The 27,366-nt window shown below is 41.5% G+C and overlaps 16 protein-coding genes across 16 annotated transcripts; 11 read left to right on the forward strand and 5 right to left on the reverse strand.

The window, feature by feature from the left end:
- Window positions 1-132: 132 nt before the first annotated feature.
- Window positions 133-1,305, forward strand: MTC2 (Mtc2p; the record flags this gene model as incomplete). The annotated part of the gene is made up of 1 exon (XM_018366353.1): window positions 133-1,305. The coding sequence occupies one exon, from the start codon at window positions 133-135 to the stop codon at window positions 1,303-1,305; it is 1,173 nt and encodes a 390-aa protein (XP_018220945.1).
- Window positions 1,306-1,997: 692 nt separating this feature from the next.
- DI49_3278 (uncharacterized protein) lies at window positions 1,998-2,456 on the reverse strand (the record flags this gene model as incomplete). The annotated part of the gene is made up of 1 exon (XM_018366354.1): window positions 1,998-2,456. The coding sequence occupies one exon, from the start codon at window positions 2,454-2,456 to the stop codon at window positions 1,998-2,000; it is 459 nt and encodes a 152-aa protein (XP_018220946.1).
- A 2,317-nt stretch (window positions 2,457-4,773) lies between these two features.
- On the forward strand, window positions 4,774-5,520 carry CWP1 (Cwp1p; the record flags this gene model as incomplete). Its single annotated transcript, XM_018366355.1, has 1 exon — window positions 4,774-5,520. One exon carries the CDS (start codon window positions 4,774-4,776, stop codon window positions 5,518-5,520), a length of 747 nt encoding a protein of 248 aa, XP_018220947.1.
- Window positions 5,521-5,953: 433 nt separating this feature from the next.
- On the forward strand, window positions 5,954-6,796 carry YJU2 (mRNA splicing protein YJU2; the record flags this gene model as incomplete). The annotated part of the gene is made up of 1 exon (XM_018366356.1): window positions 5,954-6,796. The coding sequence occupies one exon, from the start codon at window positions 5,954-5,956 to the stop codon at window positions 6,794-6,796; it is 843 nt and encodes a 280-aa protein (XP_018220948.1).
- Window positions 6,797-7,032: 236 nt separating this feature from the next.
- Window positions 7,033-7,974, forward strand: YJU3 (acylglycerol lipase; the record flags this gene model as incomplete). The annotated part of the gene is made up of 1 exon (XM_018366357.1): window positions 7,033-7,974. One exon carries the CDS (start codon window positions 7,033-7,035, stop codon window positions 7,972-7,974), a length of 942 nt encoding a protein of 313 aa, XP_018220949.1.
- A 471-nt stretch (window positions 7,975-8,445) lies between these two features.
- Window positions 8,446-9,471, forward strand: MBR1 (Mbr1p; the record flags this gene model as incomplete). Its single annotated transcript, XM_018366358.1, has 1 exon — window positions 8,446-9,471. One exon carries the CDS (start codon window positions 8,446-8,448, stop codon window positions 9,469-9,471), a length of 1,026 nt encoding a protein of 341 aa, XP_018220950.1.
- Window positions 9,472-9,809: 338 nt separating this feature from the next.
- On the reverse strand, window positions 9,810-13,139 carry BUD2 (GTPase-activating protein BUD2; the record flags this gene model as incomplete). The annotated part of the gene is made up of 1 exon (XM_018366359.1): window positions 9,810-13,139. The coding sequence occupies one exon, from the start codon at window positions 13,137-13,139 to the stop codon at window positions 9,810-9,812; it is 3,330 nt and encodes a 1,109-aa protein (XP_018220951.1).
- A 270-nt stretch (window positions 13,140-13,409) lies between these two features.
- DI49_3284 (phosphatidylinositol/phosphatidylcholine-binding protein) lies at window positions 13,410-14,342 on the reverse strand (the record flags this gene model as incomplete). Its single annotated transcript, XM_018366360.1, has 1 exon — window positions 13,410-14,342. One exon carries the CDS (start codon window positions 14,340-14,342, stop codon window positions 13,410-13,412), a length of 933 nt encoding a protein of 310 aa, XP_018220952.1.
- Window positions 14,343-15,821: 1,479 nt separating this feature from the next.
- On the forward strand, window positions 15,822-17,144 carry CUE2 (Cue2p; the record flags this gene model as incomplete). The annotated part of the gene is made up of 1 exon (XM_018366361.1): window positions 15,822-17,144. One exon carries the CDS (start codon window positions 15,822-15,824, stop codon window positions 17,142-17,144), a length of 1,323 nt encoding a protein of 440 aa, XP_018220953.1.
- A 198-nt stretch (window positions 17,145-17,342) lies between these two features.
- On the forward strand, window positions 17,343-18,989 carry MIF2 (Mif2p; the record flags this gene model as incomplete). The annotated part of the gene is made up of 1 exon (XM_018366362.1): window positions 17,343-18,989. One exon carries the CDS (start codon window positions 17,343-17,345, stop codon window positions 18,987-18,989), a length of 1,647 nt encoding a protein of 548 aa, XP_018220954.1.
- Window positions 18,990-19,236: 247 nt separating this feature from the next.
- On the forward strand, window positions 19,237-20,961 carry CAB3 (phosphopantothenoylcysteine decarboxylase complex subunit CAB3; the record flags this gene model as incomplete). Its single annotated transcript, XM_018366363.1, has 1 exon — window positions 19,237-20,961. The coding sequence occupies one exon, from the start codon at window positions 19,237-19,239 to the stop codon at window positions 20,959-20,961; it is 1,725 nt and encodes a 574-aa protein (XP_018220955.1).
- A 205-nt stretch (window positions 20,962-21,166) lies between these two features.
- CYT2 (cytochrome c1 heme lyase CYT2) lies at window positions 21,167-21,838 on the reverse strand (the record flags this gene model as incomplete). Its single annotated transcript, XM_018366364.1, has 1 exon — window positions 21,167-21,838. One exon carries the CDS (start codon window positions 21,836-21,838, stop codon window positions 21,167-21,169), a length of 672 nt encoding a protein of 223 aa, XP_018220956.1.
- A 378-nt stretch (window positions 21,839-22,216) lies between these two features.
- SRX1 (sulfiredoxin) lies at window positions 22,217-22,600 on the forward strand (the record flags this gene model as incomplete). Its single annotated transcript, XM_018366365.1, has 1 exon — window positions 22,217-22,600. The coding sequence occupies one exon, from the start codon at window positions 22,217-22,219 to the stop codon at window positions 22,598-22,600; it is 384 nt and encodes a 127-aa protein (XP_018220957.1).
- Window positions 22,601-23,051: 451 nt separating this feature from the next.
- On the forward strand, window positions 23,052-24,056 carry MDH1 (malate dehydrogenase MDH1; the record flags this gene model as incomplete). The annotated part of the gene is made up of 1 exon (XM_018366366.1): window positions 23,052-24,056. One exon carries the CDS (start codon window positions 23,052-23,054, stop codon window positions 24,054-24,056), a length of 1,005 nt encoding a protein of 334 aa, XP_018220958.1.
- A 322-nt stretch (window positions 24,057-24,378) lies between these two features.
- HOT13 (Hot13p) lies at window positions 24,379-24,723 on the forward strand (the record flags this gene model as incomplete). Its single annotated transcript, XM_018366367.1, has 1 exon — window positions 24,379-24,723. The coding sequence occupies one exon, from the start codon at window positions 24,379-24,381 to the stop codon at window positions 24,721-24,723; it is 345 nt and encodes a 114-aa protein (XP_018220959.1).
- Window positions 24,724-24,838: 115 nt separating this feature from the next.
- RRP14 (ribosome biosynthesis protein RRP14) lies at window positions 24,839-26,137 on the reverse strand (the record flags this gene model as incomplete). Its single annotated transcript, XM_018366368.1, has 1 exon — window positions 24,839-26,137. The coding sequence occupies one exon, from the start codon at window positions 26,135-26,137 to the stop codon at window positions 24,839-24,841; it is 1,299 nt and encodes a 432-aa protein (XP_018220960.1).
- Between the last annotated feature and the right edge of the window lie 1,229 nt (window positions 26,138-27,366).

A 27,366-nucleotide genomic window follows, 5' to 3' on the forward strand; every position in this document is an offset into this window, starting at 1 on the left:
TAACTTGATGCTCTTGTCACTACGTATTGTATGCATTGTCTTCTTTTTTTTCACTATTGCGATGAGCTAACTACCAAAAAAAAATTTCATCGAACGTGCGTAATGACAAGCCTCTAGGTCCCAAAGGGCTTGATGACATACCATTCAAAACATCATTGCAGTTGTGTACAGCGGTTACGATATGGTAGAGAGCGGTATTGTCAGGTGAGGGTGGTGAAAACAGTATTAGTAATGGGTGATCATAGTTTGCCGGATTTCCGGACCTGTTTGAAGTTTTCTGTTACCGCTCGAAAGAGCTTTCTCTGTATGTACAGAGATGACGTTGCAGACGAAAAATTGGCTTCCCCAATGCCCAGCGCCTGCGATATACAGCTGAAGACGACGATCGGCGAAATGTACCCCGCTGCGGGGATGAGGGTCACAATCATGAATTCAACAACCGAAAGCTTGGATTCACTAGCAACTACGCACATTCAGGATTTTGAGATTGTTATTATTCCAGACGTCAATTCACTTTCACTACCAGACCAGGCCAAGTTAGTGAGAGTTATGAGAGAGTCTGAAATATCTAGCGAAAGGGCGCAATCAGGACGAATATTTATCGGGGTCATTCACTGGAGTAATCAAACACCGCCTTCAAGCGCAACCAAAGACGGAGATGATGCAAGTAAACCAACCGCCAAGACACGAGTCTTTCTACCCGCATGCATACATATAGATGGCTGGCTCAAGMACAAGTTTTGGTTTGCATGTGCGCCGCCCCACTTAAATTTCGATAGTTCTTCTGAATCAAGCATAAGTACGAGGGCCACCAACAACACCGAAGCCACGAAAGAAGAGGAACAAGAATCCGCAGATAAGAGGTCTGTTGTGGTGGACGAGGAGGCAAATTTAGACGATGTGTTTGTAGGGACCAACGTGAAGCGGTACATACTAGACATCATGGTACACTTGCGAACGCATCGCTTGACGTATAATGCCAAAGCTGGTGGAGTGTATACGAACTCGCTGGACGACGTGATACTACTGTCCAGATTAATAAGCTTACACAGCGGTAAGATGTTCGTGGCCCCGTCGCATGTCAAGGAAGCGTCGATGTGGTATTTCCCGATGCACTTGGAGCTGGTACGGCGTTCGTCTATGGATAGCTCCCTACTATACGGCAGTGATCCCAACCTAGTAGACGAAATGTTAGAGAAGCTAGGCAAAATAAAGTTCGAGGAAGTTAATGAGTTTGAAAATCCGCTTTTCTTGGAATCTCTTGTAGTGAAAAACGTAATAGGCAAAGTCGTGCCGCCTGTATAGTTTTATTGATATACTTGAAGCATGCGCTAACGAAACTGTATAAGATGATATGCACATACACTGGTTCAGCTTTTTGTTATTACTGCTGATTCGTTTTAACCTTTTGTTAGGGGACAGTTGATTTTGAAGAAAAAAAAGTTTTTGACACAATTTCAAGGTAAACATAGTACGGAAAAGTAAACAAACAAAATCTTGGCCAAGAAAAAAGATGCTAAGCTACCGCTGGTCATACCGGCAATTTCAGACATGGGACCCGCTCATCATCTGCGACCTACCGCCATAACTTCAAGAAGTGGGGCTACTGCTAATGTATACGTGCATGCGTCTCATCGACTAACACTAACACTAACCACTAACACTAACACTAACATAATTACAGACACAAGAACAGATGTAAAGCCGGCAGCTGGTAGAGCAGACAGACGTATGGTGCCGTTCGGTTCAGCGAATACGATTGCCGTCTCCCCTTTTTTGCGCTGGCCAAGAAAGAGCGCAGTCTGCCCAAATCCTTTCTTAGTGCTACTGTTCCCAAGCTGTCTGATAACCCTTCTCTTCGCAAGAGGGCAGGGCAGAGCAGGACCCCTTGCAGCAAACTATGAATAGCGGTCAACGCCTAAAACAACTTATTAACGCTACGAACAAGCAACTCCGAGCAGACACATGACTTGAAGCATTCCCCTGCAACCACGCTCTCAACGACCGATGTAGAAGAGAAGAGAGTCGCGATCGCGTCCGTGTCCAATTCCCTCACCGCGCCTGCCTTGCGTCGCTACGTCACACATGCAACAATGAAACGATCGGCACCACAGTGAGGCATGGAGCACCGGAAATAGACGGACCTCGGCTCCAGAGTAGCCGAGGTAAACAACCACACAAACCGCCTTAGCTCCGAAGGGCAACTCCGCAGGCACTAGGTGGGGCCCGGCCAAGACCGCGAGGCGTGGTCTGCGCGCGTTTTGAGCCCACAACACCCAGTGCCGTGACCGGATCGGGCCATATGATAGGTTTCCGGCCTTCAAGAATGGCGAACGTAAATAGGAGCATGTCGCCACAGCGGAAATTTCGCGCCTACAAACCAGAGAATCTGGAACCATCCTCTTTCCTCTTTCTTGGATTTCCCCTTTCGTATTATTGCTCTTGTACAAGCACATTTCGGGAACCGTAGACTAAGGCCAAACTAAAACAGGGCCATGTCCAAAAATCAGAAAAAAAAAAACAACACTCACGAAATCATATATAAACCCTACCTTCCTACACCTTCAACAGTCTATTCTCTTGCAATTCAGTTTCCCCCTTAATTCTTCTTATTCTCTCTTCTATTGTTAGTAGTCAGCAAGAACATATAACTTCATCACACTCGCTACATATCTAAACAAACAATGCAATTCTCTACTGTCGTTTCCGTCGCTTTCGTCGCCTTGGCCAACTTTGTTGCCGCTGAATCTGCTGCCGCCATCTCTCAAATTACTGATGGTCAAATCCAAGCTACCACTGCTACCACCACTGCTCCATCCACCACTGCCGCTCCATCCACCACTGCTGCTCCATCTTCTTCTTCCCACGTTGAAACCGTTTCTGCTTCCAGCACCGAAACCATTTCTCAACAAACTGAAAATGGTGCTGCTAAGGCCGCTGTCGGTATGGGTGCCGGTGCTCTAGCTGCCGCTGCTATGTTGTTGTAAGAGAATTACTGATTTTCTGCGATACAATACACGGCTTCTTTTTTTAACTTATTCAAAAATTTTCGGTTATACTAAGTAAGTGTTTGATTCCTTTTTACCTTCGTTAAAGTAATGCTATTATTTACATACAATTTTAAGTAATTATTTTTGATATTTAAACTGGTTTGATACCCTTAAAAACACTTTCTACATCAGTCCCCTGTGTTCCGTATACTCGCCACCCCTACCTATCTCTTTCTCTTAGTCCATTGAATGCTGCTGCATCCGGCAGGCGGTAAGTCCTCGAGAACACGAACCGCACGTGATCAGGACACTCACTTTTAATTTAGTCTTGGCCATGCAGGATGATTTTCCTTCTCAGCGCGCTTTTAGGTAGACACCATACCATGCACGAGCAAAGAAAAAGAAACTAGCATGCAGTCTTGTTTCAGAGCGCTCTTGCCGTCAAGAATGTTGGGCATTTCTCTTTTTCTTTTTCCTTCCCTTTTTTTGGCCGTCCGTTCTCTGGCCAGAGAGACTAGGAAAGTGCAGATACCACAAGAATGTGCGGCAAGTTAAGCCGGCTGGTTAGTGACGAATTGTTATATGTATTTTCTCCTTCCCCACTTGAATATGCTCTAGTTGTATTTATTTCATAGCGCCGCGTGACCGTAAATGTACCTCATTATGGGCCCAAAAAGTCATTAAGAATTGACTGACAGTCAAACAGGTTGGTCCGTATGCCCAAGTTTTCCAGACACATTGCCGTATCTTGCAAGCGTTGAGCGCCAGCCCACAAAACACACTGGCACGCACACGATCGGGCGACACGCACCGGTAGACTAGCCTTGATATTACGTAAAAGGGAGTATGTAATCTCGACCGCGCTCCAAAAACGTGGGCCCACGTATTGACCTCTACAAAGAAGATGAGGGTGCTGAGCGGACAATAGTGTTTTACGCTGTTTACCTACACAAACTCGGGCAAGCCTTGCTCTATAACAGCGCGGAAACAGGGACAGCAGTAGGGAAAAAGGCCCGCGTTATTCATTTATTGTCCCAAGACCACAATTCTGCATCTCCTGTGCACCACCAGCGCAAACGCCCCACCACTGGCATGCCATTATATTCAAAGAAAAAAATATGTTTCAGTACAAGAATGTGGATGCACAGAACCTACCTCCTACTCCTGTAGGAATTCAAAAACCCGATTTTTTATCAAGTGCGTCAGATGCCAAGGACACGAAAAGGGAAGCAAATGTCCCAAATCGTGACGGGAAACAATGTGGTCAATCTTTTTTTAACTCTCTGAGAACCCCAAAAATAAACAGTTTTTTTCCCACGGCGAGAAAACCAACGACACCTAGCTGCGCGGTTTTGCAGTAGCCAAGATGCCAAACATACGTAATAACTAAAAATAGCCTACCGGTAGCAGCTTCTGGGCGAAAAAGGGCCCCCTCACCCGGTGGTCCACGGGTCCGTCCGCGTCTGGACGTGCAGGTTTGACCCAATGGAGGAAAACCTCTCTGTGAAAACGTCTCGAAGATACCACAAAACAACAACAAAAGCAAAAACATGCTGAGAAAATATACGTGCTAGGATCTTTGTACGACATAGTAGCCAACTTGCACCCGCATGTATGACTTGCTGGTCTCTCTTGCACAAAGATTAAATTTTGACTATATAATGTTAGGCCAATCTTGAAATATCTTCCCAATATTCTTTAGCGTTGTTCATGGTTGGAAGGTGAAAAGAAAAATAATCAATCCAACTAATTATATTCATAACAACCTTAAACACACACAACAATGAGATTTTCTACTGCTTTATCTGTCGCTTTGTTAGCCTTGGCCAAGATGGTCGCCGCCGACTCTGAAGAATTCGGTTTGCTAAGTATCCGTTCTGGTTCCGACTTACAATACTTGAGTGTTTACAGTGACAACGGCGCTTTGAAGCTAGGTGGTGGTAGCAACTCTTTAAGCGCTACTGTCACCGATGACGGTAAGTTGAAATTTGACGACGGCAAATACGCTGTTGTCAGTGACGATGGTTCCCTAAAGGAAGGTTCCGAAAGCGACGCTACTACAGGCTTCTCCATCAAAAACAGCTACTTGAACTACAAGACTTCCTCTGGGTTCTATGCTGTCAAAGATGGTTCCTCTTACATATTCTCTTCCAAGCAATCTAGCGACGCTACTGGTATTGCCATCAGACCTACCAGCAAAACCGGTTCAGTCGTTCCAGACTTTTCTCCAAGTGATTCTAATTCCTCCACCTCCACCACAGAATCTGCTTCTACTTCTGCTTCTTCTTCTTCCGCTTCTGAATCCACCAAGGTTTCTACAACTGTTTCCACCACCGAATCCACCAAGGCTTCCACCTCCACATCCGCTTCCACTGCTAGTTCTGGCGCTGCTTCTGTCATCTCTCAAATTACCGATGGCCAAATCCAAGCTCCAAAAACCGTTTCTCAACAAACTGAAAATGGTGCCGTCAAGGCTGCCGTCGGAATGGGTGCTGGTGCTTTAGCTGCTGCCGCCGCTATGCTGCTATAAGCCTGGGAAGAAAATCTATATTATCTACTCTGCCCTCCTTTAAGCATTACTTACATTCAAACATAGTTTTCTACGTAGTCATCTTCATCTTCTATAACCTAATTTAATACGAGAAAACCAATAACGTACTCTTTTCACTACACTGTATTTATATAACACTCTTTTTGTATGCATCTCATTTCCCCGGTTTACGTGAAAAATTTAAACATGTAGAAAAAAAAATTCACATTCTCTATATAAAATAGAAGAAAGAAAAGCAAAGTAGCATCCCGTATTGAATCTCCCTAAGTACCAAATCACAAGCCTGGAGAGAGCTGAATCCATCGTGCTGAAAAATACCCAATAAGCAAGCAATATCAGGTCATTCTCGATAGAGTCTGCTAGTAAGACTAACCGAACTGTTAAAACTTAAGATTGATTTAGGAGAACAAAAATGTCTGAAAGAAAGGCTATAAACAAGTACTATCCACCGGATTACAACCCGTTGGAGGCTGAAAAGCTGTCCAGGAAGATGTCCAAAAAACTGAAAACCATGAATAAGAGCCAAGCATCGATTAGATTGATGACGCCATTCAGTATGAGATGTTTAGAATGTAACGAATACATCCCTAAAAGTAGAAAGTTTAACGGTAAGAAGGAACTCCTGAAAGAGAAGTATTTGGACTCTATAAAAATCTACAGGTTAACCATATCATGTCCTCGCTGCGCCAACTCCATTACATTCAGAACGGATCCCGGTACCTCTGATTATGTGATGGAGATCGGAGGTGTGAGAAACTATGTCCCACAGAAGCCCGATGATAATTCTGAACCAAAACCGGCGGCGGAAAGTATAGATGACACACTCCAGCGATTAGTACGAGAGAAGGAAACGGAGCAGAATGAGAAATTGGGCATAAAGGACCAAGCAGACGACAAGATGGATCTGCTGGAGAAACGACTGGCTAAGATTCAGCAAGAACAAGAAGATGACGAAGAATTGGAAAATCTAAGGAAAAGGAATCTAGAAATGGGACAAAGAGCAGAATTGATAAACCGCAACAACCATTCCCAACAGGAAAAGACAGAGACGTCGCATGAGCTTGACGATCTTGTGGAGCGAGCATTCGATAATCACAGGCAGCATGCTGCCAAGACAGACGATGGCCACGATAAAAAAAAGGCCCCACTGTTCAATCCCCTAGCCATCAAGGGGAGAGTGCAAAAGAAGAAGAAGCTCTCGCGGACTAATCCATTGGGGATAGTCGTGAAGCGTGGGAACCCGTCTCCCAAGTGATGCTGGGCTTATAACTGGCATTACTGCCTTGTGATGCATGATGCGTGCTTCGTGCTGCTTCTTTTGCCAAATTATCCATCGCTAGTTACGAGGCGTGGTGGGGCCCCTTCGGACTTTATTTTTGTTTGCCGTTGCTTTGCTAAGTTTTCCTATAAGTGAATCAAAACACAGACATACAGAAGAGACCATTGCTTATTGAAGTAAGCTTCCACACATAGAGGACGAAGAAGACAACCATGGTTGAGTATCCTTATAAAGTGCAAACGAAAACGCCGGAACTGCAGTATGAGACCTTCGATGGTGCCAAGTTCGGGTACATGCTTTGGCCCGTCCAGAATGGCACTAACGAGGTCAAAGGTAGAATCTTGCTAGTCCATGGGTTTGGCGAGTACACAAAAATTCAATTCCGTCTTATGGACCACTTGTCCCTCAATGGGTACGAGTCATTCACGTTTGACCAAAGAGGCGCAGGTGTTACATCGCCGGGCAAATTGAAGGGTGTAACAAACGAGTACCAAGTGTTCAATGACCTTGAACATTTTGTGGAGAGAAACTTGAGCGAGTGTAAAGCCAAGGGCATCCCCTTATTCATGTGGGGACACTCCATGGGGGGCGGTATCTGCTTAAACTATGCGTGCCAAGGTAAGCACAAGAACGAAATAAGCGGGTACATTGGTTCAGGGCCGTTAATAATCTTACATCCGCACACTATGTACAGCAAGCCAACCCAAATAGCCGCCCCCTTACTGGCTAAGTTCCTGCCCAAAGTGAGGATTGACACTGGTTTAGACTTGAACGGTATGACGTCCGATAAAGCGTACCGCGATTTCTTGGGTAGCGACCCTATGTCTGTTCCAATGTACGGGTCATTCAGGCAGATCCACGACTTTATGCAACGTGGTGCCAAGCTGTACAAGAACCAGAATAACTATGTCCAGAAGAACTTTGCCAAAAATAAACCCGTCATTGTCATGCACGGCGAAGACGATACCATCAACGACCCCAAGGGGTCCAAGAAGTTCATTCAGGATTGTCCCTCTGACGACAAGGAACTGAAGCTCTACCCAGGTGCAAGACACTCCATTTTCTCGCTAGAGACAGACGAAAACTTCAACACTGTGTTCAATGACTTGAAGCAGTGGCTGGACCAACACACCGCATCCGAGGCTAAACCATAAAGCGCACCAGACGTAATTGGTCAAACACAATATACATACAGAAACGTAATTTTATAGCTCATAGAGGAACTCCACTGATAATTAATGTATGCAGAAATAAATTGATAAAAGAAAAAGAAACAGCTAGCTGACTGCCCTTGTCGAAGTTAAAAAAAAAATGAAAAACGGCTCCCTTTTCCCCGGAAGGGAAAATCGCATTTTCCGTGCGGCGTTTTCTGAGGGAGACGCCATTGTAGCTAATAAGCTTTGGTAGCCATCTGGGGGAACTTTTGACTATTTTTTTCAATAATGAATGTGGTTTGCTGGTGCGAATGGCGCTAAATGCAGAGCAAATTTGTTTTTTATTTCAGCCCACCCTTACTGTTTTGTTCTTGTTGTTGTTATTATTGTTTTGCTTGGGTTAGTGCTTCACACGACTGAACGAACAAGTGTGCCTCTACTACGTGACAGGACTCATTACCGCTACCTAAAATGAGGATGGACAAGCCAACAGATAGACCACAATCTGTAAGAGAAACGAATGCTGACTATTCTGGGATTCCGGTGGACGATATGGACTGTTTGAACTTTTTCGAAAGAGGTGTCCAGGACCCATGCTGCGAGGCCTGTGACACTGAAGACGCAGATGATGAACTGAGGGCAAAGCTTAACAGTTTTAATTTCAAGTCGGATTCCACTCCTTGTAGTGGGAAATGTCAACACACACTAAACCCCCTGTGCAAAATCGATGAAATTCAACCGGCCAACTTGGACTTGGCTCCTTCGAGAAACGGTTCGGTATCTGACGCAAATTCAGATGCGAATTCTATTGCATCCTCTATCCATGACTCTAGAGACCCCAAATACGGAGCTATGCCCGGGTTGAGGAAGGCCAAAACTACTTCGTACTTTACCTCCTCTTCCTCCTCCTCCAATAACACCACGATGAGAAACTCACTAAAAAAGTGTAATACAAACATAAATGGTCTTTTGGCGAATGGAAGAAATTCCAGCTCTTCAAGACAATCTATACCAGAGCTTTTTAATGGCGCATATTCCAAAATGAAGGGCAATACATTAATGAAGAACGATACCCCCCGTTTGGATTTATCATCCAATTCACTTGAACATTCCAATACAAGATCGTTCTCGCTACCTAGGTCAAGATCGAGATCCTCCGCCATAGCGATACCAACTCATCTGTATGGCTTGGAGAAGTACGTTTCTCCTGAATTGGACACTTTAACTGCCRATCCTGAAGTCGGCGCTGGAAATTTTTTAAGCGCAAGGCAGCGTGCGAATTCATCCTCTTCTTCAAACACTACAGGGGATACCAATCCACCCTCACCAAATTCAAATAATTCATCAATGCTCAATTTCCCTCTAGGTGCAAATACGAATCAATGTAATTTATTAAGACAGCAGCAGCAACAACAGCAGTTTGCAAAATCAAGCTTTGGTGCTGGAAGAAAAAAATCTTTCATCGAAATGTCATTGGCAAATTCATTTGCAGGATAGCATTCTCATCATTCTAGAAATAACTCATTAATAATATCCAACCTTCGTATTTATGTTTCTACTCTATTTCTCATCATTTTCCTTTTATCATTTATATATGTATACATATATCGTGTATCTATTTGTATCATTTGGTTTCCACATTCCATATATTTATCATAGTTCATAGTTTTTCTATATATACATTTTTCAGATCTTGATACGAAATCGTTTAGAAAAAAAAATAGTGCTTCTCTCTTTTAATACTACAAAGTGCCACATATCATTACAAAAGATAAATAAAAAAAAACAAAAAATGAAACAATTTTGAATTTTTGATGTAAAAGAGGTTAGAAGTATCAGTCAAGCCCCCTCGGGTCCTTTTTTTTCTTGAACCATCTCGTCAATTTATGAGCACTTTGTTCTTTAGGTACATCTCCATTGGGAGCTCTTCTCATCATCCTCGATAACTTTGTGGGAGAAAACCTATTACCCAAACCACTTTTATTTGAAGAGCTTGAAGACGAAGGTATCGTTTGGTTATCCTTATCATCGCCATTCAATGATGTCCCGCGTGATGATAATCTGTTCGTACCATTAAAAAATTCAGTACCAATCCCTTCAACAATCAGAAACTTATTATAATGATCTCCAATGTTGTAAAGTTTACTGCTAGCACCTCTTCTGAAAAATTTTCGTAATTTTATAGAAGACCGATCCATGGAAGGATTGCTTAGCAATTTAAGTACGATAGCATCACCCTCTCGTAATTGCTCATAGTAAATCTTATGTGAAAGTGATATGGAATATTTTCTGTCTTCGAACAGACTACTCGAAGCACATTCGTAATCTGATAATCTTTTTGTGATACGGTCAATCTTGTTGTAGAGTAAATAGCACTCTTGTTCTAGTTCTTTCATCATATATCTCTCCTCCTCCTGTGTCGTGAATGTCGAATTAGGGTTCACGTTATTATTAATACTGCTAACCAAACTATCATGCTTGGGGCCTCCGTCATCACTCTTGAGTAAGTTCATTAAATCGTCTCCAAAAACTTCTGTATTATTTTCAGTTATCCTCTCAAATTCTAACTCTCCAATTTCTGGTTTCGCACCTACTGGTGAATCTAAATCCTTCCTATTTATCGACAAATTTATACTACTGCTCGTAGAAAGACGATCTCCCCCTGTTAAGTCTTGCTTTCCGTTTTCTTCCATCTGGCTATCTTTTAGCATCTTGTTCCCATTTTCTTGACTGAAATTAATGATCAAGTTGACGAGTTCAGTTTCTCTGGAGTTTTTATCAATTAAACAAGGGAGCTGAGGCAAATCATCCAAGATTGCTTGGTCAATGGGCAACTTAGGTCTTGTTATATTGGAACTTAGATTTAGTTTTTTGGAATTGAAATCTAGTTTCTTTTGTGTCATCTTATCGATGTATTCCAACAACTCATCACGCCTTTTATCAATAAAATGATTCATACTCATTAACCACGGCTCTTTGTTAGCAAACCGTGTTAATGTAGATAAATTTAGCAGGACTTTGCTTATTAAAGTGAGGTTTCTTCTTGATGTTTCATTTAGGTTTTCGGAAACATATTTAAATAACTTAGGATTCAATATAACCGGACAGAAAAACCTCAAAAACAGCAATCCAGATATACCGTTTAGAATTATTTGTAAAATGTCTTCGGTACAAATTATCTCTAATTTCTTTCTAAAAATCTTTAAAACGTTCCTAATCTCAATGGGTAAGTCATTGCTTGTTGCGTAGAGTTTTTTCCAAATCTTCGTGACCCAGAAGTACAATCTTTTATAATTATCCCCTAATATTTTCTCCTTCTTGTTTCCTTCTTCTTTTATTCTAGCAGGATCCAATTCAAATGATTCATTTGATTCGATGATGTCCTTCAAAATACCGCCAAGCGCTTCGTTCAGGTATTCATTGCCTACCCTGAAAAAATATTGCTCAGTCGATTTAGTCAAAATAGAATTACCACGGAATAAACTGTTAAAGATATGCTTTGAATCTAAATTTTTTTGATTTATTCTCGAAACTGTCCCGTCTATCTTGGACAATTCCTTGTCTATAAGAACATTAAACCAATCTTCTATCCGAGATGTAGATTGGAAAATATCCAGAAAAATTACAGATATTTGCATCAATTTATTGTCATTTTCCATTGATGAAGAAGATTTGTATATTAAATTTGAAATCATGGATAAGTTCAAATTAGCCAAAAGCTTTTCTAATTTCATAAAATTGGTGGATGGCAAAATAAAGTTCAAATTTGAGGAGAGCTTGATACAGATTGTACCGATCTGGAAATTTTGATTATCAACATCCATGATCGGCAATCTTGTTTCCTTGTTATATCTCGCATCATTTATCATCTCCTGTGTAATTCCGATTTTACCAACCAACCGTAACCGCTTTTTGTTATTAGAGTGGATAGGGTCATGAAATAGCTGCTTGATTTCCAGGTAGGAAGTATCAAGTCTCAACAGTTCGTCAAACTGAAACTCTTCTCTCCAAAATGGATTCGGTGAACCTGGAACCATTGATGTTCTAGCCCATGTATGACCCCAAGTCGTTATGTCAGTGAATATTGACCACGGTGTATTATTCTTATCATTTAAATTTATTGATTGAAAATTAGCCTCCAATATAGAAAGCTTGAAGCTATTCGATATCCTCATACCGTTTGATTTATCTGAGCCGGTAATAGATAAATATTCTGACCTAGCGTATGATTGTAATGCCACGAAACAATCTTCCAAGTCTATCCTTAAAGGGAATTGTATAATAATTTCTTCAGAGATATTACTAGAGTTATTATTACTAGAATTAATACTTTCTATGTGAAAATTTTCGTCATTTAACTGTTTTCGTAAGAGCGGCAATTCACCTAAAAACAAACAATTGTCATTTTGTAGAACAGAAGAATCTAAGATTCTAATTTCTGATTTTAAAAGTTGGGTAATGTCTATTGAGTAAATTGGAGATCCGTCACTTTGTAAAAGAAGATCTAGTATGCCGTCTGATTTAAAAACGCCCATAGCCGAGAACCAGCCTTTCCCGTTATTATCGTTGTTACTTATGTTAGGCTTATCTAAAGGATTCGTGGCCGGTGGAAGAGTAGTATGTTTTACCATGGGTCCAAAAACATTTAATTTATAGACCAACAAACTTTCTGGCTGCCCCAGTTTCTTTGTGTCATACTCATAAGGAGCCGATATCTGAAACTTGTTGAATATACCATTCGTCTTCATCGAGCTCCACCAAATCAAACACGTCAGCAATCTCTTAAAACTATCCCAGTTCTTGACTCGAAGGTACACTTTGAAATCCTTGCCTGAAGCTTTCACTCGGATTATAAAGTTGCAGTTTGCCTTAACATCTATAAAAGGTGATTGTGTGTCTTTTGTGATCTGTAATTCACACTGTTGTAAATGCTTGATAATGGGTTGGATATTGGCGGAGTCTGCTGTTAATTCATCAATTGAATGAGTTAAGGAGCCCGACTTGGTAATCTGTAGATAGTGGGTCTTCCAATCGTTCAACGAAAGGTCATTGCACCACTGAATCTCACCTTCAAATGTGTTTTTATAACGCTTGATGTTGTACAAAAATTCGTCCAATATGAAATGTAGTCTTTGACTTTGTGCTGGTTCATTGTTTGAACTCATGATATGATACAATTAAGAATGCGAAACACCGCTACGTACGCACAAAGATATCAATTCAATCCGGTGGTTCTGCCTCTTATTTTGCTGTTGTTTCAACTTATCGCGTGTGGCCTTGAATGTTAATATTCTGCTGCCTTTGTTTTTGTCGAAAGAGGACGCGATCAAGAATAAATGTCATTAAATACTATTCAATACAGAGATATGTACATGATATAGATAGGTATATGCATGCTATATAGGAAAAACTTGCGGCCAAGATCGAAATCACGATTAGTCGGTAACAGTGAATTTACCAAAAATGTTGGGGATTTCACCTTCCGGTCCGATATATTTTGGGTCTCTCCAAGGACCAATATCAGAATAATACAACCTATCGTTAGAATTACGCAAAGTGGATTTGCCACCATATTTAACGGGTAGGTTCTCTATAGGGATTTGCTTCAACAATTCCTTTTTGTAAGAGGAACCCAGGATGAATATTTTCGACACAGTGACGGGATCTAAAAAGGGTTTGACCATTTTAAACATTGTAGAGAAACCGAAGGGACTATGTATGATATAGAATTTGCCCATTCTCTCAGGATAATAGTTTTGACTGATACTTGCAACGTCCTTGATGTAAGAGAGCACATGGTACGCATTCGATAACGAAATTCCCTTCAAGTCCAGCACGGTACACGAGGTTTCAATCAGGTAACCGGCCCTCCTCGAACATGCCGGGACCCTGTGCCTGGCAAAAAGTTCGTACTCCTTGACCAAGTTTCTTAACATTTGCTCTTCAGTAGTGATCTTATACATCTTCTTCAAGTTAATTCCTCCGAGCTCTTCAAAATACAACGGCCTTCCATCCTTGTCAACATGATGATAGTACTGAGGGTACATCTTAGCCAATTTGATTCTTTCTCTGTCTTCAGATTCTTTATTGTTTTCGTAATCCTCGATAATAGTGTTGGCACCATATTCTTCTCTCCATCGTTCAGCTTCCTTAAACATTTCAACGGCAGCATTGACGTTGAATTTCCTTGCTCTTAAAAATCGCAACAGTGTGGAATCATCCAATCTTTCTTTGTAGTTTTGTTCTAGCAAAATCGACCTGAAGTGCAAAAGGGCCTCCTCTTGCTCCTTGGTTAAATTTCCGGGAGTACCTGGAAGAGCGTTAGGCGAACAGATTTGAGGATAAGTATCAAGTATGCTAGTTGTCATTCTTCTGCAGTTTCAATTCTGCACAATTGTATTATTTTTCAGGTCTTATTCGCCATTCCATAGGTCCAAAGAAAAGTACTCGAAATAGGGAATCACGATCTAAATAACAATCCGAAGAATTTTAAAAGGAGTAAATAGGGGCATAGCAAGAAAAGGATTTGAAATGTGCCTATAAGGCAAAACGGCACAATACACTATATAGCATATACCGGCAAAGCTTCATACGCACAGATTGAGCGCTTTTTTTAGCAGAGGCTGCTGTAATTTCACTACTATTAATAATTAGAAAGCGGTCTGATAAAATTCCAGCTCAGGTACCAGAAATTTACTGCCCACAGTTTTCAAACGAAGCAAGTGGAAAAATAGACATATACAGAATTACAATGGGCCCAAGGTGACGCTTGTTCCCTAGAGAATGACATGAAATATAACGGCTGTTGCTTAGAATCAAATAGTATTTATACTTGAGAAACGGACATCAATTTGGGCCCAAATGTGTTAAAAGAAATCGATTGTAACTTCTGAAGGCAGCGATGTCATTAGAAAGGAAATGAAAACGTTACAGTATCGTTTAGCTCAATATTGAGATTTTTATGAGAATTACATGATACATGCAAATACCTGTTCCCAGGTCTCGAAGGGGAAGAAGTATTAACTTGATTGAAATCAATCATAATAAACCTTAGTATTGTTCTAGATTTGTAATTCTAAGCTGGGCTTGTGTTGCAAAAAAAATTATAAAATAATATATATATATATCTTTTAATAAGCATAATAATCACTAGACAAGGAACCAAAATAATCAGCTGATTAAAAGATAAGAGGGCCAAGGGGGAAATATACTTTTCTAGAAATACTACTTTGAGTAAAATCAACTCACCATTATCACAAAAAAACAAAAAAACTGCCAATTACAGTAGAGATTCTTTGCTCAAGCAAGTCCCTGCTCAAGGTATCATCCAGGCATCAAAACAGCAATCGCGTATTCAATGCAAGCTCACCATCTTAACAAAGGATGTATTAAAACGTAAAATTAGAAATTTATTCACGATAAGTCCATATAGCAGCCGAATACTAGAGGTAATTCCCAACGGCTAATGGAGAAAACAAACATATCGTGATACCTAAACTGAGTAAACAGAACTGGGGCTTGAGATTTATGTATAAGAATCCTGAATAGCTTGGAAATTTATAATGATACTATTTATGGTTTCACAGACAAGCCTAGAGAAAGAGGCAATAAAGCCGCATACATATAGTATACTGCACATATATGCATATGTATGTATATATATACAGTAAGATGTATATCGGTACCGCCTCCTTATCGTGAAGTGAAAGGTCTCTTTAACGGCAAAGTTGTTGTGGATCAGTTGAAAAGATTGAAAAAAAGTCAAATTTCATAGCAACATTCGCATTTAGTCTCTCAATAAGAGGCACTCATGGCAACAAACTTACCGCGCATGTAAGATCGATCAAATGAACATGAATGGCAATGATGACTATGATTCCCAAATATCGATCTTGATGGATATGTTTCCAACTGTTTCTGGATCCATATTACAAGAGCATTTACTCAAAAATAATAATGACCTAGAATTAGCAATATGCCTGCTACTAAAGGAGAACGACGAAGTGGCTACTACCGATAATGAGCTACATCAACTATACGATATGTTTCCTCACATTGATTGCGATATTATAAAGGACCAATTTACAGCCAATGAGAAGTCTGTGGAATTGACTATTTCTGATCTTTTAAATTATGAAATCTTACAAAAGCTTAAAGAAGACCAAACCCCCTCCCATGACAGCGTACAGCAGGATGGAACAAAAAACAACTGGAAGCTAACAAACGATCACATACAGACTATAATAAAATTTACTGACGCTCCCAAAAATATTGCACAGAAATACTTTGTCGAAAATAGCTTTGACTCAATAAGCGCTGTTATCAAGATTGTATTAGATTACTATGATAAAGATCATTTTACACAAACTCCAACCACTGTCAACTCAAAAATAAGACTCACTGCTCCTGTGAAAGGCGGTCGAGTTCAGTCATCAATGGGACTCGCACATGTGTTAAAACAAGGGGAAAAGTCGACAAAAGAAAGTGGAGAAAATATCAAAAGGGTGAAAACTTACAAGCACTCATCGAGTAGCCCCCAAATGATTGAATTAAATGAAATGATTGAAGGAAACCATGACCTGAAAGCCATAAACCATGAATTCCTGCAAAAATGCTTGCAATTTTACGATGGAGATATAATGAAAGTATTAGACCTATCCTCCTTACTGATAAAAGATGACAAAAGTATCACCAAGACTTGGAATTTTGACGGAGGCTTTACTTTGACATCGCAAGATAACTGTAAGCAACATTCAAGCAAGCCCTCAACGCCACCGAATTCCCACAAAAACTGTGTAAAAAAATCACCCTTCCAAAATAAGGAAACCCATGAAGAAGCCGTCGCAATTATAAACAATCTTTTCCAAACATACCGATTAGATTTCCACGGCTTTCTACCTAACGAGGCGGTTTCAATCTTGAAGCTTGCACTAAACAAATGGTGGTCTAAGGAGGTCACAGAACGAGAGCTAAACTCTCATAATATCAATGCTTATGGCTCTAAAGTACAATTCGTGAGCCCGTTAGTTGTAGTTACTGGTAGAGGTATCCATAGTGTCGGCGGGATCTCGAAAGTTCGACTGCAAGTTAAAAATTTTTTGGATAAGAACCACTACGTCTTTTGGGAAGAGTCTTCTTTTTTTAGAGTCGAGGGTAAGAAGAGGAAATAAAGCCTATCCCGGCTCATGTGTAAAACTGTATATGTAATTAAAAACTAATTCAATTTTGGCGATCAATGCATTTATTTTTCATTTTCGAGAAAAAACTACAAGACGCGTAGGTAATAATAATGTAAATAGAAAAGTATTAAACATTGGTAGAATAAACAGACCAGGTTAGGAAGTCCCTAGAAAGATACCAATTGGAACATGGACTACATGAACCTGGGACTGAGGTCCCGTAAAACTGGTATTGATGTTAAACAAAACATACCCAAGGATGAATACAGTATGGAGAATATTGATGATTTTTTCAAAGATGATGAAACTAGTCTTATCAGTATGAGGAGAAAAAGCAGAAGAAAATCATCACTGTTTTTACCGTCATCATTAAACAACAACACCGATAACGTATTACCGCCATTCCTACAGTCATACCGACCTCAAGAAAAGGAAGCTGCTCAGAATCCATCCAGTAATGACGGCTCAAGAAGATCCTCTTTGTTAAGTCATCAGTCCAGTTTTCAAAGCCCAGCTAATGAATTTGAACCCATTCAGGAGGATCCAGAGGAAGAAGAAAAAGGCAGCAGAAGCAATGGGATTGGAACGCCAAAAACCAACAATTTAAGCAAGCCTAGTTTTAAAAGAAAATATTCTACCCATTATGACCTTGATATTTCGGAAGACCCCTCCGTGAGGTTGACTCCCGATAGGATAACTAATAAAAACATGTACTCAGACGTTCCTGACTTGGTTGCTGATGAAGATGATGACGATAGGGGAAACACTTCTTTAAACACATCTGATAATGCGTTATTAGAAGATGAGTTAGAAGATGACGGGTTTGTACCTGAAAGTGAAGAGGACAGAGACTATATTGGAAGTGATTCTTCCCTGGATTCCAGCTCGGATTCCCCAAGTGATGTTAATGGTGATGATACTTACCAAGAAGTAGAAGAAGAGGCTCAAGTGAGTGAAAATGATAATGAAGATGACTATATAAAACGACAAGCGACCGATGTGGTTCGAACAGACTCAATAATCGATAGAAACGGACTGCGAAAATCCACGAGAGTTAAAGTCGCACCTTTGCAATATTGGAGAAACGAGAAAATAGTGTACAAGAGAAAATCCAGCAAACCTGTTCTCGATATAGACAAAATTGTCACATATGATGAATCGGAAGACGAAGAGGAAATCCTGGCAGCTCAAAGAAAGAAAAGACAGAAAAAGAAACCTACACAAACTAGGCCATACAATTATGTGCCTACAGGAAGACCAAGAGGTAGACCGAAGAAGAATCCAAATACAACAGAAAACCCCGTTCCAGAAGATCCCAATGAGGAGATTATAGAAAGGATAGAATCCGGAGGTATAGAAAACGGAGAATGGCTGAGACACGGGATACTAGAGGCTAATGTGAAAATCAGTGACAATATTGAGGAGATGAAGGACGAAATCATCGCATTTGCACCTAACTTATCACAAGCTGAACAAGTAAAAGATACAAAGGATGAGAATTTTTCCCTTGAGATAATGTTTGACAAACATAAAGAGCATTTTGCAAGTGGGATATTAAAGTTGCCAGCCATATCTGGACAGAAAAAATTAAGTAACTCATTTAGAACTTATATCACATTCCATGTGATACAAGGGATCGTTGAAGTTACTGTATGTAAGAATAAATTCTTGAGTGTCAAAGGTTCTACTTTTCAGATACCAGCATTCAATGAATATGCCATTGTCAATAAGGGAAACGATGAAGCCAGAATGTTCTTCGTGCAGGTGACCATTTCGCAAGACACTAATGACGATAATGATAAAGATCTAGAAACCACTTTCGACACTTTCGGGTGACTATAATGTACATATTCGGTATGCACCTATGTAATAAATACATACAAAACGAGGCTTACACGATTACGTTACTGTAAAAATGGATTTTTTTTTGATCATAAATTAATAAAGCACGTAAAAACTCGCACTAAATTTTCGCAGATGAGAGCAAAAACCAGAAAAAAGAGAGGTAAGACTAACAGTGATCTTTAGTGCTCATATTAAAATAAGGGTTACAAGGACGGTGAAAAGTGGCAAAGAGAGCGTGATGACGGACGGAAAAGCAAACTCAGTTCAGAATATGAACGGAAAACAGGGAGCTAACTTGGCCTCATCTTTGCCTACTACACAAGTACCGGTTTCGATATTGACTAACAAGGAGAAAAGCAAAAACCTTCACGATGAGTCAAATGTGGAAGGATCTAATAACAACGACGATCAATCGAGGTCTAATTCTAATAGAAGAAATATTTATAAAAACGACTTTAGTACGAATTTGAGAGACTTTTGTTTTGCTGATTTGAAACAGAGTAGCGAAAGAACCAGAGATGGCCATGATATATATGTTAACACGAATGTGCCATCGAATAACGGCCAGCAAAATAGCTTCTCACCTTCTTTGCCTTCTGCTGTTTCATTCACGGTGCCAGAGGTGGAAAGAATGCCCCATCATAGATATTCAATTTCGAATAAACCCGGGAAACAGCAAATGCAGCAACAAGAGCAACAACAAAAGGAACAACTACAGGAGAAACTTCGTCAAGAAAAACAACAAGAGAAAGAGGTGAAGCAAATACAAGAAGAAGTGCAGAAAAAACAAATTGAAAGACAACAACTAATAGAAAAAAAGGAAAGGATAGCGAATGTCATATTTAAGGAGAAGACAACCAAAGACGATGGGAACTGTAATAAAACTCCCGTACCAGATGGAGCAGACAAATGTGACGATGAAGTGGACTCACCTTCTATGGAGAAAAATTCTATCGTTCACATGCCTGGTGATTTTATTTATTTCAATCCTAAGCCCAACGCTTCTAAACCGATGGACGCCAAGGTGGCACAATTAGTGGCTAACAGCAGCTCTATGCATAAAAATAAGGAGGTTATTGCACCACCCACGGGACCACGTGTGCCCTTTACAGAGTTTTTCCAAAAGGAGGACGACAAAAAGTTCCATATCTTGATTGGCGCCACGGGGTCAGTTGCTACAATAAAAGTGCCCTTAATTATTGACAAGTTATTCAAGATATACGGGCCGGAGAAAATTTCGATTCAGTTGATAGTGACAAAGCCCGCAGAACATTTTTTGAGAGGGCTAAAGATGTCTACGCACGTCAAAATCTGGAGGGAGGAAGATGCATGGATATTTGATACTGTAAACAAGAATGACGCTAACCTAAATCTGAACCTTATATTACATCATGAACTGAGAAAATGGGCCGATATTTTTCTAATCGCGCCCTTGTCTGCCAACACGTTGGCTAAGTTGGCCAATGGTATATGCAACAACCTGTTAACTTCTGTGATGAGAGATTGGTCACCGTTGACACCAGTTTTGATTGCACCTGCAATGAACACTTTTATGTACATCAACCCCATGACGAAGAAGCATTTGACTGGGTTGATCCAGGACTACCCATTCATCCAAGTTTTGAAACCGGTAGAGAAAGTGTTAATCTGCGGTGATATTGGTATGGGTGGCATGAGAGAATGGACAGACATTGTGGAGATTGTGAGGAGGAGAATAAACGAGATAAGAAAAGCCAGGGATGAAGAGACGGGAGACAAAGAGCAAGAACAAGAAGAACAGGAGGGTATTAACAACGGGAACGACGACGAAGAGGAAGATGAAGAAGACGATGACGAAGAGGAGGAGGCGACTCGAAACGAAACGGCCTCGGATGAGAGCGATGATGATGATGATGATGATGATGACGACGATGACGACGACGACGACGACGGAGACGGCGACAAAGGAGAGGGGGGGGACTGAGGTTTGAATGCATTTAAAAGAAAAAAATAAGCATTGTGTTATGTTGTGTTATGTTGTATTTCTTTTCTTAAACAAAAAGTGATTATATTTGTTCTTGTTTCCAAAAGCCTTCAAAAAATAAACAGAAACAAATGTCTAAATAGGATTAAATAAATATGTATACGGAAGGGAAAGTGTTTGTATTTACAGGAATGTCAGTCACCGCTCAAAAGCCCAGATATTTCCAAAACCTCAGCCTAAAGCCTTCAAAACTGTTCAGTTTCGGTCTGACGTCCAGATAAATAAGTGGCTGCTGCTGCTCGGGGGCGTTTTGGTCGTTTGAATAAAAGTCGATCACGTAATCTATAGTCTTGCCACATCTGTCAATTTGCCAGTCGTGTCTATCAAATGGCTTGGCCAGATGCAAGATACGCGATCTAAACCAAGCTCTTGGCGTAAGTTTTTTGGAATCGCCTTTGAAATTAGACAGTTTGATACCGCCGCACGCTTCGCCACCTTGCTTGTCCTCCCAGCTTCTGATGTAGTTCCAGACCCGCTCGTTGATGGAGTTGTGCAGTGGCACGACGACCTTCATATCGTTTGAGTTCGGGTCCCAGTTTTTCTTCATCATGGCCTCGTAGAATTGCTTTTCCGAAGGGTATATCCAGTTTTTATCGGAGTCGGTTCTTGGAATGGTGGAGACCTCTCTGGACTGCGACAACCCCACGTCGGTAACATACTGAGGGTCCTTATCGTTCAGTTGCGGGTTTGCAGAACACTCCAGCTCACTGGGCGGGACCGGGCCCCCCGGAACTGATTCTTTAGTGTGTTCTCGCAGCCACAGCTGCCTGGTTTCCTCGTCGACAGGACATTTCCCCTGTTGGTCTGAAGCGGTCATAGTAGACAAAAGAGAAAAAAAAAAGAAGAGCAACAAAAATCTAGTGCTTTCACTACCAAGATGCACTACGTATCTTTCGACGTCTGCGAAGCTTTGAGCGCTACTCCTCCACGATTAGTAAGCCCAAACCTTATACCACCAGATCTTTGTCACCGGGGGCCTTCAAACATCGAAAACCTGGGCCTTGAATTTCCAGAAAAACCAACGGTTACCCGCAGCGGCGCGGCAGGGGTCCAGAATTAGCCGCTATTTTAGTCATTAGCCAGGCAAAAGTCCAGAAAGGGTGCGATGCCAAGGAGCCGGCGAAGTCGTATATAAGTGGCGAGGCAAGCCACCGAGACAGCCATAACCGGTCATCACCACAACCAACCAAGCAAGATGTCACTACAGAGCAACAGTGTGAAGCCTACGGAAATTCCCCTGTCACAGATCAGGCGCCCGCTGGCGCCCGTGCTGGATCCACAGAAGATCGACGCCATGGTGGCCACTATGAAGGGCGTCCCTACGGCCAGCAAGACGTGCTCCTTGGAGGAGGCGGCAGCCGCCGCCTCCTCCAAGGAGCTGCCGCCCGTGGACGTGCTGGGCGTGCGTGCTCACGACCAGACGCTATACTACGCCTTTGGCGGCTGCCACCGTCTGCAGGCCTACGACCGCCGGGCCCGCGAGACTCAGAACGCCGCCTTCCCCGTGCGCTGCAGGGTGCTGCCGGCCACTCCCCGCCAGATCCGCCTCTACCTGGGCAGCAGCCTCGACATCGAGTAGGCAGGCCTACTGTGTAACGGCGCCAATGCTCAAGACATGCATACCACCAGGACTACTACTACTACTACTACCAACCTAAAACTCAATGATCATTTGTGCTATTATATCCCTCACTTCCATCCATCGCAAACACCGCAAGCGCTGTCGGTTGGTGCGACCCTCGGCGCCGGCTGGGCACGTTGGCCTGCCTGGCCGCCCCCTTCTCGGCATTTACTCGGCGCTCATTGGCCCAGTCACGCGCTAGGCGAGAATCCCAGAAACCAGAAAAAAAAGATGATACAATACAATGGCGGGATGGTAGGATATATATAGGTTGTGGTTTGCAAGAGTGGATCGCGCATTGAGTGTTGGTACTACGTTCTGTCACTCAAGAGTCTGCATACACTTATACTACATACACAGTATAGACGTATTAACAAGAAAAAAGCAAAGAAAAAAAAAACCACATACAATGTTATCCAGAGTAGCCAGACGTGCCTTCTCCTCGACAGTTGCCAACCCTTATAAAGTCACCGTTTTGGGTGCAGGTGGTGGTATTGGGCAGCCATTGTCGCTGCTTCTAAAGCTGAATCACAAAGTCACCGACTTGAGACTGTACGACTTGAAAGGTGCTAAGGGTGTTGCCACAGACTTGTCGCATATCCCAACCAACTCCGTCGTCAAGGGGTTTTCTCCAGAAGAGCCGGACGGATTGAGCAATGCTTTGAAGGACACAGACATGGTGCTGATCCCCGCCGGTGTGCCCAGAAAGCCAGGTATGACACGTGACGATTTGTTCGCCATCAATGCAAGCATCGTGCACGACTTGGCAGTTGCCGCCGCGGAATCCGCTCCCAACGCCGCCATCTTGGTCATCTCCAACCCGGTTAACTCCACCGTACCTATTGTCGCCCAGGTCTTGAAGAGCAAGGGTGTATACAACCCCAAAAAGCTGTTCGGTGTGACCACCTTGGACTCCATCAGAGCCTCCAGATTCATCTCCGAAGTGGAACACACCGACCCCACTCAGGAAAGAGTCAACGTCATCGGTGGTCACTCAGGTATCACCATCATCCCATTGATCTCCCAGACTACCCATAAGTTGATGTCCGACGACAAAAAGCAAGAGCTGATCCACAGAATACAGTTTGGTGGGGACGAAGTCGTCAAGGCCAAGAACGGTGCTGGTTCCGCCACCCTGTCCATGGCGCACGCTGGTGCTAAGTTCGCCAACGCCGTGTTGTCGGGCTTCAAGGGCGAAAGAGACGTCATCGAACCCTCATTTGTAGACTCTCCTCTATTCAAGTCCGAAGGCATTGACTTCTTCGCATCTCCGGTCACCTTGGGCCCAGACGGTATCGAGAAGATTCATCCTATTGGCGAACTTTCCTCTCAAGAAGAAGAAATGCTAGAGAAATGCAAAGAAACTCTAAAGAAGAACATCGAAAAGGGTGTGAGCTTTGTCGCTAGTAAATAGATCACTAAAAAAACCACACGGAACGAAACTACTACTTTCATGAATTATGATATCGTGTTATTTAATTCTTTATTTTATTTAACCAACTCAAAAAAGGTCAAAAAAATATTCAAAAACAAAAAAAAAAAAGACACCCTTATCTTACTCAACTGAGCTTGTTTTCTCTGCGGAGCTGGAAAAACACACAGCAATGACGCGATGATGGTGACTAACTAAACATCTGTTATAAAGTTTTCTTAACATATATAAATATACAGTATAAAAATCTACGTACAGCTTTCAATCTACAATTGCTGTTTTTTTTCTTCAACCACGCACGCAAATGCCCGACGTCACCATACATGGCAAGACAGTGGATGATCAATCTCGGTGTGTTCACTGGCATCTGCCGAACGACGTAATAGCCATCAAATTCAAGTGCTGTGCCACATACTTTGCCTGTTTCGAGTGCCACCAAGAATTAAGTTCCCATTCCTTGCAGAAGTACGATCTTCACGACGATACTGATGAAAAGTTGATCGTGTGTGGAGTTTGCCGTCATGAGATGACATTCGCGGAATACCATAACGCTCAACTCGTCTGCCCCAATTGCCAATCTCCCTTCAATCCAGGTTGCAAACTACACTACCACTTGTACTTCCATAATCCGCCTTCGATGACTTGTTGAGTAGTGCACACATATATCGAACCTAACTCTACCGTGCTCCTCTTATTGAATAAATGCGATGATGTATATATACACATATATATAAAATATATAGATATTGTTGTTTTTATTATTCTTATTTGGATCCTCCTCTCTTACCGCCCGTCTTCAATCTACCTTCGAACCCGGCTCTTTTCTTTGGTACAGCACTACCAACATATTTTCTTTTCATCTTTTCTTGCTTGTTCTTCTTTTTACCTCTGTTGTCTTTTCTGATCCTTAGATTCTCTTCTCTTCTCTTTTGTCTTTCAGATATCGTATCCTCCACAACCTGCTTACGTTCTTTCCATTCAAATGCGGATTTCCTCTTTTGTGTTTCCTTCCTCTTTATGGCTTTACGAAGCAGCTTCTCGTCATCTCTGATCTTAACACCTTCTGCTTGTAACATCGCCTTTTGCCACTTTTCCTTTTCCTTCAACTTGATTTGTTCTAGTTCGTCCTTGGCTTCCATTTTGTTCTTCTTGGCTTCCAAAAGTTTTAATTGGGATTTAGCGTCGTTCTTGGATGGGCCTTTCGTTCTACCAGCCTTTCTCAATCTCTGTAGGTCTGACGTGGCTCTCGCACCGTCATCAAATATGATATTCTGAAACATCACACCATCTGCATTAATCTCTGAGTCCCTTTTGGCCTTCTTGAATTTTCTTTTCGAATTGTTTTCCAAATCACTATCGATTTCGTCCACATCGGAATCAGATCCATTTTCATCTTGTTCCTGTTCCTGTTCGTTTTCTTGGCGCTTCCTCTTCTTTAGTTCTTCCTTGCGTTTCCTTTGAGCAAGAATAGCTTCTCTAGAACCAGGCGCTTTCCTTTTAGTCTTCATATCTGAGATTCTGGCCTGTAACTTAGAACGCAAAGCCTCCAAGTTCTTCTTCTTTTGTAACTTCTCTTCTTCTGTGATAGTTTTCTTTTCGTTAATCTTACTAACTTCTTTGGTGTCTTTCTCAGATTCTAATGGTATTTCGTTTCCTTCATCATCAAAGATTACCTTGATATCTTCCTCTTCTTCTAATGCTGCCATTATAGGACCATCCTGTTTCACCTCTAGCTTGGAGTCCTGCTCTTCTTCTACTGCTGCTTCCTTCTGCTTCTGTTTCTGCTTCTGCATGAGCTTGAGTTTTTCGCCAGGCAATACCACTGGCTTGGCATCTTTTTCCTTCTTTTTCATAACTTCTAGAGCACTGGATGTTTCATCATCACGTTGTTCGGGATCCAGTTTTTTCACTTTGTCACTTTTACTTTGTACTTTAGTTTTCTTCTTGGCCTTCCATTGATCTTGACTTGTTTCATCGTAATAGTATTTGGCAGGAATTAAAGCCAATAAACCATCAAAAGCGCTTGAATTGGCACGAAGGCGCTCCTCCAGTGAATTACTCATCTTTATTTTCTCGAATCTATATCTTCCAAGATTTCTTCACCGCTTGCTACGATTGTTTCGTTCTGAACTTGCCATTCATCACTAGCTCATCTCATCTCTTTTATTGTACTTTATTCTCTTTCTTCTTACCGGAAATGACGAGAAAAAAAAATTTCATCTTGAAAAATTTTCAGCATGGTGTCTGGGCGTTCAAGGCTGATGATGCCCAAGATCTCAGTCGACCCATTAAACTCTCAAATTATCTAGAAACAAGCATAATGGCATGCCTTTGCCCCAGCCATGACCGTTGACAGAAATTGGCCATTAACCAGGGACAAACAAGGCCAAATCCTGTAGACTTACCATCAGGCTTCGTCGTGGCAGCCCTCATTAATTTGGTCTGAGACTGGGCCGTCAGGGTGACGCGCCATGTGTTGCCGACAAATTTGAAGAAAAAATTTTCAGCTGTAATGGGCAATCTTTCTTTTCATATTTAATCGATCCATTCGCTCGTCACTTTTGTTTGAAGCTACTGTTCAGTTTTCTTCTCATTCAATCCTCTTGATTTTGGCCCTCGATAGATTCAAGATGTCTCAAGGTACTTTATACATATCCAAGTCTCCAAGAAACTTTGCTTCCAAAGCTTTGATTTCTCACTTCAAACTAGATGTTAAAATCGTTGACAAAGACCAAGCCAGCGAGTTTGCATCCTTGTTCCCATTGAAGCAAGTTCCAGCTTTCTTGGGGCCAAAGGGGTTCAAGCTAACTGAAGCTATCGCCATCCAATATTACTGTATGTTATTTCCTTTTTTATCTCCACATTAACTATGCATTATCTTTTTTGTTTTGTTTTTTTGCTCATATTTTATTTTTCTCGAAATATAATGATGAAAAATTTTATTTATCATACAGTTATCCCTGTCTGAATGGGTAATAATAGGTAACCTCTCATATGTTGATATTTGTATTTCTGATATATTTCACAGAGAAAAACATTCAATAGAAAGCAAAAATGAAAGCGAAGACGGTAGCAATAGTCTACATCTCCTGATTCTTTATCAGAAGAAATATAAAAGGAACCGACTTTACTAACCTGAATTTTATATCGATGGTATCTCAACCATAATATATGATTTTCGATTTAGTGGCTAACTTAATCACTGATGACAAGGAAAAGGCCCGTATATTGGGTTCCAACCTCATTGAAGAGTCCCAAATCCTTAGATGGTCATCTTTGGCCAACTCTGATT

Source organism: Saccharomyces eubayanus, chromosome XI, assembly GCF_001298625.1.
Source record: "Saccharomyces eubayanus strain FM1318 chromosome XI, whole genome shotgun sequence".
Classification (NCBI taxonomy): domain Eukaryota; kingdom Fungi; phylum Ascomycota; class Saccharomycetes; order Saccharomycetales; family Saccharomycetaceae; genus Saccharomyces; species Saccharomyces eubayanus.